Raw genomic sequence first — 13,034 nt, 5'->3', positions numbered from 1 at the left:
TGTGGCTTTCTCCTTATACCATCACATCCTGAGACCAGGTACAATGACAACATGCTCTTGACCTGGTCTACTTTTACTACTAATTCCAAGACTTTGCTTAAATTCTTCTTTTATCCTGTAGTTTATTTCACCCATCTTTCTGACTTAATAATCATAAAGCCACCAGTCTTGCTTCTTTTCTTTATATAAGGTGTGATTCATCCTTCTGTTCACATCAGTCTGTGCATTCTCTAATTTGAAAAGCACTTAAGATACTTATTGTGGTATTTATCCCAAACTGTTCTCAATTTAGTAAATATTTATTGAGCATCAACTGTTAAGTATTGCATCAATAGACAATTTTGTCTTCAAATTTTCAAGGGGGAGTTTTTCTCATATGCCTTATGACACTAGGCATTGCTAGAAATGTAGAGACTTCATTTTCATGGACCATTTTAGAAACCAAGTTGCCAGTGCTCTACTCTGGGTACCTAGAATTTTAAATGACAATTAACACATTCTGCCTACTTTTTAGAAGTAGGACATAACCCTTTCAAGGAGCCAAAAAAGCATAATAATTTTTAAAGTTAGGCATACTCTGATTTCTCTTTAGCTCAAATAAATCTTTGACCTTTTACTAAAAAGTTAGACTTCACTGGAAAGAAAGGAAAAAGAAAATATAGTGAAGACAGCTTGTGACCAAGCAAAAGTCTGTAATAATAGAATACCCTTCTGTAAGACAAAGGGATTAAATATTGCAATAGAAACAAACTCTAACAAAGGTAAATTAGATAAAATTTCAGGCAACATTTGGAAACGGAAATCCGTTCATTTAAAGATGTTACAAAAATCATCCTTAATGGTTTCCAAGCTGTGTAGATTTCAGCACATCTGTGCCCTCTTCTTTAAGACAGAGCCACAGAGGTAAGGAAAGTAATAATAGTTACAAGTCAAGAGTCTTCTTCAGAGCCACTCCAGTCATTTTACGATGATTCGATCAACCCAAAATAACTGTAATTTATACCTATAGGAGGAATGATTGGGAGGAGGAAAGAATGGGAACATTATTTTTTCCCACTGGATAAATGAGGAAATTTAAAGTAGAAGGAAAGTAGTGGGCATGGCTGCTCACACCTGTGACCCTAGCATTCTTGGAGACTGAGAAGAGTGGTTTGCTTGAGCTTCAGGATTTTGAGACCAACCTGAGCAAGAGTGAGAACTCATCTTTACTACAATACAGAAAAGTCGGCTGGGCATTGTAGTGGGTGCCTGTAGTCACAACTACCTGAGAAGCTGAAGGATGAGAATTGCTTGAGCCCAGGAATGTGAGGTTGCTGTGAGCTATGATGCCAAGGCACTCTAGTCTGGGATAACAGAGTGAGACTCCATCTCAAAATAATAATAATGACAACAACAATAATAATAATATAGAGGGAAAATATTCACTGTATCCAAAATCCCTTGAACAAAAAGCTATGCCATAAGTATAAATGGGTACAGTTGTGACAACTCTCTCTCTCATGCAAGGCTGTCTGCTCATTTTTTCATTCAATTCATCCCTTACCCAGGCACTGCTTTTAGCAGACCAGGGCTTTCTGGCTCGCTGCTCTGTGGTGACTGTAGTTCTTTCCATGACAGCACGCTGACGGCTTCTGGCCTGAGTGGCCACTGATTATCTTCAGCCTCTCCACATGTACAAATGACCTCCACCTCCAGAAGAACCCCCTCCCAAAATAGACATTGGAAAACAAACAGCATGTTAAAAAACCTATTGCTCACTTCATTAAAGTTGAGTGTGTGAATGTCACTCAGAGAAGGTAAGTAGTTTCAGTATCAAAAAGGCAGAGAAAAGTGAACAAAAAGCAGAAAAAATTAGTAGAGTCTTATTTCCAATATAACCCCCTCTACAGGTCCCTCTGGGGGCTGGTTCTGAGCCTGTGGGTAAGGGTCCAAGGACTATTTCTTCCCAAGCATCATTTCTAGGTCCTGAGAGACAACCGAGTGGCAGGAAGAATTTGGGTGCTAAAGCCCCACAGTCTGGATCTGAATCCTGGCTCTTCTGGTTCTTAAATATGGGCAACTGATAAGTTGTTCCCCATTTCTGAACCTCACTCACTTCAACTAAAATGGGAATAATCATATTATCTATCTCATAGGGTTATTGGGAAGAATAGATAGGATAATCCGCAGAACTGGCTTAGCACATAACGAACAATCCCCAATACTGTCGTTACCGCATGCTCATTATTCTAGGCTCCAGTTAACAAAGCTCAAAAAAATGTGCTTTCACTCTCTTTACTCTTTTTTACAGCTGCACCTCATCGTGATGAGCTGTAGTATGACAGAGCTATAAGCAACTTAACCAGATCTGCTGAAGTTTGTTACGTGTTTTGCCTCTATAAACGACTGTACATGTCAAGTGTCATTTCCAATCCGAATAAACACAAAGAAGGATGAAAATCATTTGAGAATGAAGGTATTGACTTGGGAAGAGTTTACAAGCCTTATACAAGCTGTGATATTGTACATATGTTTTCTCGGGGCTTGTGCGTTCTGATTTTGTGTTTGTAATATGAGCACAGTTAATCTTCCTTGTTTATATATGGAGCCCCTTTGTGGTTGATCCGTCCCAGATTGTAAGAAGATCTGGTCCTCCAAAAGAAAAAAAAATGCTTTGGGTCAATTATTGCCAAGTTATTCTGATGAGTGCTATATGATCTGAGCTTGCTATAAACACAGACATCTAGGAGAAAGAGAAAAATGTGCCAAGAAAAGGACTCCTGGTAAGAGGAAAGTGAACTACTAAACTAGATGTGATACTGGTACTACCAAAGTAATGTGCCTGATAAACCTCGTCCTTACTGGAGAAGAAAAAAATTACTTAATTCTCTCCGTACACAGGTCTAATTCTCTCTTAAAATTTTGAAGGGAGAAAAAAGTACCTAACTATTTAGAACAAAAGAAAAGTCACATGGCAGCTTAGTGGGTTACAGACTCTTTCCCTATTTCGCCCTTCCATTCACATTCTCATTCTCACTTTCTCATCCCAATCTGTGCACATATAAGAACCTCTCACTCAGCCCAGGTTATCCAGTGTGTCAGCCGCTGACTACACAATGACAGAACATGAAACAGTAACTGTAATTGGTTGCTGCAAATTGCACTCTGACTTAGGGCTTCCTTTCCTGTGTTATATGCCTGGACCCAGATTCCAGCTTTGTCTTCTGAGTCAGCTGTTGGACTGGGTCTCTGCATTTTCAACCTACACTACTCCCCACATCTTCTCCACATACCTGCATACTCCTGCTGTTTCTCCTGTCCAGCTTAGTGAACTTGACCTCATTCCCTAGAAGTCACCTTTCCTATGTAGCCACAGAGAAGACTTGCTTGTCAATTGGTCCCTGGGCAGTTAAAGCTGATTCACAAGACCAACCACACTCCTGTCTGATTCCAGTGTCCCAGACACAGCCATGGAAGCCACCTTAATCCTTATAACACATGATCTTCTAAAGTCCTTCAGATTATATGAAAATCCTTCAAATATTATATGAAAATCCTGTGATCACCTTGGACTCTTCTATTATCCCAGTAATTCACATTCATGGAAGGGTGTGATTCTTTTAAGAATAAAAAGAGCATGATGGGCTCAGCGGAGTAGGGTGCCAGCCCCATATGCCACAGGTGGTGAGTTCAAACCCAGCCCCAGCCAAAAACTGCAAAAAAAAAAAAAAAGAGCATGATCAAGATGCCAATGGATATATCTGCATTAAGCATAGTCCTGAGAGTTAGTTCAATTAACCCTTCTTAAGTAACTCAGGGAACAACAACAATTGTTATTCTGACTCAGAGCAATGTTTATCATACTTCAGTGAAAGTATTTGTGACATCCTGGGCCCCTGTTCAGACCTCCAGGGACAGAACCTCTATGGAGGCTCCTGGAAATAAGCATTCCGGCTTCTTACCCATGAGGTAAGCTTTAGAAACACCTGGTTTAAGGAATTATACAACTTCTCCTGTACTATAGCTCTTAAATATGTAGTTTGTTCTCAGGAGGAGGTATTCTTAGAAAGTGAAAGACCCAGTTTAGGAAAGATGCTTGTGTTCACAATTCTTACTTTTCACCAATTATACCAAAAGCTTACAGACCATATCATATTCTCCAAATACAAAATGATCAGTGATGATTTTAGCGGCACAAAAGGTTTCACTTTAGTAGCCATAAACTATAATAATTTTCAGAAAAAAATAACCCATTAAACCCATGATTTTATCAATTTTATTGCTTAACAAGAGGTTAGGTTTTAAAAATAAGACCATATAGGAATAGATTTATGACAAACACTAAATACTAGTTCAAGAGGCATAGGATCTGGAAAAATTATGAAAATAGCACTAAAATATCTCAACTTCATGAAGAACAGTGTTAAATAATAAGTACAGATTTTTCTGGTAAAGGGAAGAAAAAAGAGTCAGTTTATAAGAGTAGCTATATAAGCTTAGATTTTTTTTTTTAAAGGGGGGATAGTAAACTAGAAAAAAAAAAAAAAAAAACCACTGATCCTAAAGTCAGAAGAGCTGAGTTTTAATACTGGTTACACCACATATGACCTGTAAGAATTAAGACTAGTCACTCAGCATTGCTAAGAATTCGCTCCCTAACCTGTGATTCCTTTAAAAAAAATTTGAAGTGAGTGTATGATGCCCCATAATCATATCATTGTATACACTTATGATTTAATAAAAAAATTAAAAAAAAAAAATTTGATTCTGACTTCTTCCTAAGTTTCCTTCCCTTCTTTTTTCCTTCCTTCTTTCTTTCCCTGCTCCTTTCTCTCTTCCTTCCTTTTCTCCATCTCTGTTTCTTTCCTTTGCTCCCTCCCTTTTTTTCTTTTCCTTTTGGAGAAGTTGTTTCTCACCAAAGAGGCAAATCCCTTTTCACGTTCCCAGTTTCTGTCCCATTACCTATAAAGGTTAGTGCATTTCCCTCAAGTCGATCATCTATATTTCTGGTAAAAAAAATCCTTGGGGGATCTTTGGGGAATGAGTTTTCTATAAGAATGTAAATTAATTTATTAACTAGAATACTATAGATTGCCTTAGAGGGCCTCAGCATGGAAATGGGCTGCAGAGCTGCAAAAAGATTATGATTCTGCTCTGCCTACAAAATTCTCCCCAAGAGCTCTGGGGAGCCAGCTGAGTTCGCTCTCCTTCAATCTTTCTCTGGGAGTTGCCTGGAGTCTTCTAGACCCGCTGAAGAACCTAAGCATATAGGTTTGGCAGCAGCCTGCTTCAGCTCAGTGCCCTTCCCACTTGAAGAAAAGGAAACCTAGGGTATCCAGGATCAGACTCAGAAAAGTGTTCCTTATTTTCAGGATCCCTGAAGTTAACAGCATCTTTTCTGACCCATCTATGTAATGTGACTTGAGCTATTCAAGGCAACTTGGCACCCACAATAAAGTCCATCTGTCTTTCTATCCACAGCCATCTTTCCCTCATGGCTATAGCCCTGGCTGCACATCAAACAGACTGCCTTTATTTGGTGAGGGGGACATTTAGACACATGCGCTGGCCAGCCTGGCTAGATGTGGCTTTTTCTAGTCAGATCAGAAGAAGGTGGTGCAGCAAGAGCCTCGGAGCCTCATAGGCAGGCGGACCTTCTCAGCTGCCACCCCACACAATGTCCCAGCTCGGCTGTGTTTCTGCTGTGTGCACAGGGGGCTGTGTGAACTCCAGAGGGCAACTGTGAATGGCGCAGCATCTGATATGAATTTATCACCGGCTGCTGGTTGGGAGGGGGGTCGAGCAGAGGAAGGGGCTGTGAGTGTTTAATGCACCCTGCCACAACCCAACAGTTTGCCCTAAAAGAGCCTTTTACCAATATAAAAGGACAGGGTCAAAAGTAAGTTGACCCCTGGCAGAATGCACAATTATTAGGAGGAGGCTGTGTGCGAGCAGCTGCTGGAACCCCACTGGCTCCCCGAATCAGGCTTCCAAGAGTCAGAATATGAATAATCAACTCAAGATTGTTCTCTCCACCTCTCTCCGCCCCCACCACCTCCCCTCAACCTTCTCCTCCTGTTTTGGGCAAGTCCTATTCTATTTCTACAGGAAGAAGCATAGCCTCCCTTAGCAGCTGCAATAATTGTGTTCCTATTGTGATGAAGACCTCCTCCTGGCCACCCCCCTACAAGTGGCCATTGTGAGCAGAGAGTCAGTGATTATACGCTCCCCCTGGTACTTTGGGGGACCCAGCTGCCTAAGTGCTGACACACGAGCTGGGGAAGGCCAGGGAGGGGCTGGTGGAGGCGGGAGGTAGGGGAGGACAGTCTGTGAGATGGGGACTGTGACATACCAGACCTTCTGCATAAGTCAAGCCCAGAACAAATGAGGCTTTATCAGGCCCCAATGCTGAGGGCTCTCATCTCCCTTTGAAGTGGAGCTGAGCATGGGGCCTAGCAGCTTTTCCTCCTTTGGACCAAGAAAACATCCTTCTTTTGATATGCTACATGCTCATTATCTCTGCCCCATTTAATGATTTTTGATTGAAGGGTGGCGGCTGGGATGCCGAGAGGATCGTTGAGAGAGGTTCCATCCCGCCAAGCCCATAAGAAAGGCTTTCCTTGTGCCTGGGCCTAAATTCGGAATTTCTTAACAGTGTGTCACTTGTTCTTAGAAGCAGATAAGGGCTGAGCGTGAAATTCTTAATTAAGCAATAAATAGAGAGTGGGGTGTCAGCAGATGTAGCCAGTAGCTATGGCAACGGGAATCACATGGGCAAGAGAGCTGAAACTCCATGTAGGCCTCGGGCCTGGGCCTGACTGACAGCTGAAGAATCCTACAAAGCTTGTAAACCAGATTAATTAGCTGACTAATTATTTCATAGCGTTAATGTAACTAAAAAATAAAAATAGTTCACCATGAACTGAAACATCCCTGGAAAAAAAAAAACAGCCAGCCGGGAAAGAAGCAGTGGGAAATGGCTTGTCAAGGCAGAGACACGAGCAGCCAGTGAATCAAATCACAAGAACGGAAAAATGGGCTTGCTAGAATTTTCTCCCAACTTTGCAAATATCAAAGAACACTTGTTCTATGCTCATCATACTCATTCCCAAGCACGGCATAGAAGTCTCAGTTGGGAACGGCCATTTGAAACAGTTTATCACATCAAATACTTTCTTCTTGGGGAACTGGGAAGGCCATTTGAAACAGTTTATCATATCAAATACTTTCTTCTTGGGTCCTACCTAGCACAAAAAATGGCACACAAGTATTTCACCTATGGTCTGTTTTGTAAGCAGCTCCTTGGGCAAAATTCTCATTGGCTTTGGAAAGGCAACCAGAACCAGTCTCCTTAAAAGACATTTTCAAATGCGTAGTATTATCCGTGGATAACAATTGCTTTAGTGATACTGGATTTCAGCCATGGAAACAATCTATCATATGTGTTATATAATTATGGATATCGCTTATCTCAGAAAATCTCAAAAGAGATAAAAGGAGACTCTTTCAGAAAGGTTGTGACATGTACACTGAGTTCAGGACAGGTGATATTATTAAACTTTCTGTACAGAAAGAAAAATTCTAGAGAAATAGTCTGCTAAGAATTTTTTTTTTTTTAAAGTAACATGGCATGCTAATCACACTTTAATATGTTTGGGGTTTTTGTACTACAATTCCAACAGATGAGGAAATATTATTAACCTGCTTGTATGAATGAAGCTACTAAGGCATGGAGCAATTATAATGCCATGTCCCAGGTAAAACAGTCTGCCTGCCACTGATTAAAACCCTACGCCCCAAGGGAAAGCTCCAAGAGTTTTCCCCAAAACATTCAACTCCATAAGGACATTTACTGAACAAAGACAGAACTTGCCTTGGTGGAAAAGCAAAATGCAAAGGTCAGAACTTATTCTATGTGCAGGATTTTTTTCTTTGTCATGGGCGATCAGTGAGAAGTTTTCTCCCACAACTCTGCCTAACACCCCACGCCCCATCCTTTTTGGTCAGTGATCTATGATTATTTAGTGGGCAGCACACTCTAGTGGAGGGAACCACGGCCAGGAGCTAGAATGCCTGGGTTCTGGTCTTTTCTGTCTTCAGCCAGACCTACGATGAGTCATGTATCTTAAAATCACACATGAAGCAGTCAAATAGAGGAAATGAAGATAATTGTGATTTTCTAAAAAACTTCCTATCCTGGGGGATGTGGTAAGGCTGCAAACAAACAAGACAAAAGATGGTCCACTTAGAAGTGGTCAAGCGATGAATAGAATGCAGCCAATTGTCAGTGAAGCAATGCCCCAGATGAAATGCCAGCCAAGAAAAGCAGCAGCACCCCTGAGAACCTGACATGGAATTCTGTGGACCTGAAAAGAGGTCCAGCAGCTTCCCTGCAAGAAAATGAAACTTCTGTATATATAGCTCTTCCCATGTTTTTTTCTTCCCAGGAGTATGCCAACGCAGACTGCGAGGTCTTATATTTTATGTAAATTATCCCAGCCATGGTCCTATGAAGTCAAGAGGTCAAAAAAAAAAAAAAATCAGGTGAAATTAACAATTGATCAGTATGTAAAGTGCATGGAACAGAATGGGAACTCTACTGGCTCGATGGTGTGCCAGCTGCAACTCACTGCTATCACGGCACTAGGCAATGCAGGCAGGCCTACTGAAAATAAGCCTAATCGCCAGCTTCCTCGAGATCTTGTAGCCTTTATACAGGGAATATCCAAAATTATCCCTAAATCTACACAGCCCAGTGCAGCTGCATGAATCTCCACCCATGGAGCAGCATTAGAGCCTCTGTACCTCCAGAGCCCTCATTTCCTCCCAGGAAGGGAACAGAAGTGGTTCCAGCACCATATGCTCAGAGGGTAAGGGAAGCACCAATGTCCATAAAAGCTACTATTGGGAATCCTCTTGAAGGAGCAAGGATCTACAAGTTCATTAAACATTCAACAAACCCTCTGTGATTGCCTGTTTTTTCCCCAACTCATATGTGTATTTGAAGGTAGAGACAGAGGATAGCCTGATATAAAGAATTTGTAAAAATCAATAAAGGCTATATATCTCATACAAATGTTTCATAATGAAGTTCATCTACGTCATATACATGCACTATGCACACGCAGATGTTCATTTACATACACATGCCCACACATACCTACCTACAGAGATGTGCCTTTATAGCATATAGTACATATAGTACAATCCTGTAACTTGCTATTTATTTAATTACTAGTGCTACAAAAGAGGAAGACAGTCTACAGCTGTGTGATTTGATTTTTTTTTCTTTGTGCCATAAGTTTTGGTACTACATTTGGCTTATGTGAGTATTAAATGTACCCCTATATATGAATCCAATATTTTAAAAAATGAGCTTGCAGTTTATGAACAAAAATCTGATGAATGGACGTATAGGCTCTTCAGAAACATACCAAGTAACAGCAAGAGCACCATTCAAACTAAAATTTGTTCCAGAATACATACCAAGTGAGTAGCTATAAAGTTAATGGCAACGACTTGCTCTTCCTTATGGCCATATTTAGCCTTAGTGGTAAAGCAATCTCAGGGATCTCTGCCCATCCTGGGTTTTTACAGTTTTAGGTTACATTCATAGATGGATCAAATAATAAAATCTGAATGGTATCAGTAAAAATAAAACATACAACAATCCATTTGGTAAAGATGTAAGAAATACTAGGAAGCACCAGACTCTGCGCTCTGATGCTATTAACCTGTGTCAGTTCCAGGGCGCCCCTGCAGGTCAGACTGAGCGGACAGATATCTAGGCACACACGACAAAGAAACAGGGACTCAAGAGCAGTTCTTTGTGGCAGGGCTGGGACTTGATATGCTGGTCAAGTCCCCTGAATTTGACCACGATCTATTAAGACTAATCTGTAACAAAATGTTCATTCTAAATACCTATTTGGTCAAATTATCTTTCTTATGCACCTCTGTAAAGAAGTGCCCTTACAGGGAGCTGAGCGTTGGTACCAGTGGACACCAGGGTGCTCAGAGAGACCACCGCTGACAGAGTGTCGAAAAGGAATACAAGATAAGCTCCAAGAAGTTGAAAGAAAAGAAATGGATGGTCCTGACTCTCACACTGCCATCCTGTAAAATACTCACAGTAAGAAGGTAAGGAAATCCTTTTGCCCTATCTTATTCTGAAATCACATAAGGCAGTGGTTCTCAACCTTCCTAATGCCCCAACCCTTTAATACAGTTCCTGTGGGTCACAACCCACAGGTTGAGAACCCCTGACATAAGGGTTCCTGATTCTATAAAATGGATGCTCCTAATTTCTTTGTCCAGATGCTAACCCTGACATAAAACACACACAGCCAACCCTACAGTCCTCAGGTCCGCCGTCTATAACATCTCATTTTCCTGACTTCAGGTTCCCTTCCAAGGTTTTCCTTCTCACCTTTCACATGAACCTCAATCTTAATTCGGCCTCCCTCTGTATTTTTTACCTTTCATCAGTGGCCATAACAAGCCATCTGTCTTTACCCGTGCAATTGCACACTGCAAATACAACATGAATTAAGGATATCAAAAGCCACCAATGTTTACTACACACTTGTGTGGGTTAGGCACTCTGCATGCTGTCCTTTACCAAATTTCCTATCTTTTGAGGTGGGTCCTCTCATTATCCTGCTCTCCACAGGAGCAAGTGGAGACTCAGAGGGGAAGGGCACCTGCTTGGAGCACTCTGGCTGCTGAGTGTTGGAGCTGGGATCTGAACCCTGGGCGGTCTGATTGCAGAGGACACTCACTTAACCCTAACACACAGTTCCTATAGTTCCTCAGCACTTCCCAGCGCGAATGTCTGGAATTCCCTAGACAGTGGTGGCTTCTGATTATGCGTCTTCAAAATACTCATCCCATTGGATACTTACCCAGGTAGGTGAGTTGTCTCAACTGGGTTTTGAAGAACCAGTCACAGCCTTGGTTCTGACCAGGTGATGGAAGAAATGGAAGAGACAGACCCACGTGACTCCCGCATCTTATGAGGATGTCAGGGGAAGGCGGCAGGTCTGTGTGCACCAGCAGGAGGGAATTCCCAGGAGCAAAGTTGTCAAAGGTTGCTGAGTACTTGAAGTAAGAAGAAAACACAAACATTTTCATTTAATAAGGAAGCCCCTGGCTCCAAACTACTATGAAGAATGCAGATGGAGTATTTTTAAACATGGCAGAATTCAGACCCAGACTGGACTTTTCTTGTGATAAACAGCTCTTCTTAAATCCCCTCTGTAATAAATTCATAACAAGAGTGACAAAATCCTAGACTATGAAGACTGAAAGATGCTGTAAGATTCTTCTTACTTAATAACTTCAATGGACAGAGGAGGAAACCAAGGCCCAGACAAGTGAATTGACTTGTGTCAGTTCCAACAGCTAGAAGAGACAGAGCCAGGTCTTGAATGCCTTTCCCATGTTTCCCATAACTTAAAGAGGCAGGTAAGCATGACAGTTATAACAGTTATAACTGTAATAATAGTAATAGCTGTTACAACACTAATAGCTAGCACTGCTGGAGCATTTACTACACGACCAGGCACTATTCATTAGAGTCATTCAATACTTGACAGACCCCTGTGATTGTTACTCTTATTGTCCTATTTTGCAGTTGAGGAAACTGAGGCCAACAGAGGCTCAGTAATTTGTCCCTATCACAAAGCAGGAGCACACTGAGCCAGGACATAAACCAAGGGTGTCCACCTTCAGAGTCACATCTTATTTCCTTCATGGTATGAATATTCTCCAGAAAGTTCTCCTGGGAATCTCAAGGAGAGAAAACAGAGGTGTGGGGAAAAGATCAGAAGTACCATGCTCTGAATTTCTCATAACTATCTGCTCTCATAACTGCTAAGGGAAATGTATATGATGAGACAAGAAGAAACAAATGTGTTAAATGGAAGGAAATAATCTTGGTCAAATCCACTAAATTAATTTTTTTAAGCGGAAAATGCATCTACTTTCTGCATGGCCATTTCTATCTTCACTCCCCCTTAACCATTTGACCACTTCAACTTAACCCTGGGAACTCAGAGACCTTTACTTGCATGTTAATCATTGACCACAAGGTGGCAGTATGCAATATATAAATGCTTCATTAAGACATTTTTCTCTGGCTACAGACCCCTCTTTGGGGTAAATTGGTTTTCAACCTGTGGTTTGGGTATTTTTTTTTTTTTTAATTGCAATTCTATAGGATGTTTAGAAGTTATTTTTTATTTTATTAATATGTTTAAAATTTCAGGCAGAACTATTCTGCATTCAAAATAACATTTAAATAGATATTAAAATTTTCTAGTAAAAAAAAAAAAAAGCCTCCAAGTCTCATGTTAGGTTATATACATCTGGCCAAAATGTCGCTGCAGTTTTAATTATCAGCAGCAGACTATGCTAAGACTTCCAACCTACTTTTTTCACACAAGGAAAGATAAGAACCCCTGGGTATGAGGGCATAAAGATGAATGGATTCCTGGGGTTACCTGCAGAGATCTGTTGCTTGAAGGATTCTCAAACCTCAAGGAATAAGTCTCTTGGTCCAAGAGCAGAGCCATCCAGCCATGAAGATTAGACAATGTATCATGGACATAATTGACAGTGGTTGTCTTATTTCTGCTGTCAGTCATGGTTAAATCATAAGGGGTATCAGCAGCATGAGCTCTAGGGTGATTTTAAAAGAAAAAAAAAGAGTTCCAAGGTTATTTGCCCATTACAGATCTAATGCATTCTTTTTCCCTCAATTGTAGTCATCTTTCTATTCTCTCCCTGTGTCTGAGGCTTTCTTTGCCTATGTGTCTATGGGGGTTTCACCAGTCATTGAATGGGCCAAAAGAGCCCAGTGGGAAGTTGCCATTGGATTATTTGAAAATTACACTGGCCTGTACACTTTAACACTCCAATCTTAGGCCACTAATAAATGTCACGCTAAGTTGTTTATATGGTTCAGGACCATGTACTATTATTTTAACAAAGAAATGTCTAGGGCAAGAATTTTGCCATAGACTAGATGTATCAACAGCTGAAAACTTGTTATT

General features: G+C 40.9%; 1 protein-coding gene across 3 annotated transcripts in view; it reads right to left on the bottom strand.

Moving 5' to 3' along the window:
• The window catches only part of PKHD1 (PKHD1 ciliary IPT domain containing fibrocystin/polyductin), a 497,465-nt gene that overhangs the window by 203,926 nt on the left and 280,505 nt on the right, over window positions 1-13,034 (bottom strand). For all 3 annotated transcript variants that reach the window (XM_053602538.1, XM_053602539.1, XM_053602540.1), the window contains 2 exons: window positions 12,483-12,660; window positions 10,884-11,079 (listed from right to left, as the gene is read on the bottom strand). In XM_053602538.1, coding sequence (XP_053458513.1) covers window positions 10,884-11,079; window positions 12,483-12,660 — 374 coding nt within the window. The remainder of the gene's footprint in view (window positions 1-10,883; window positions 11,080-12,482; window positions 12,661-13,034) is intronic.

The sequence above is a fragment of the Nycticebus coucang genome, chromosome 9, assembly GCF_027406575.1.
Source record: "Nycticebus coucang isolate mNycCou1 chromosome 9, mNycCou1.pri, whole genome shotgun sequence".
Classification (NCBI taxonomy): Eukaryota; Metazoa; Chordata; class Mammalia; order Primates; family Lorisidae; genus Nycticebus; species Nycticebus coucang.
The sequence above is the reverse complement of the archived record's forward strand: the minus strand, read 5'-3'. Positions and strand labels throughout refer to the sequence as shown.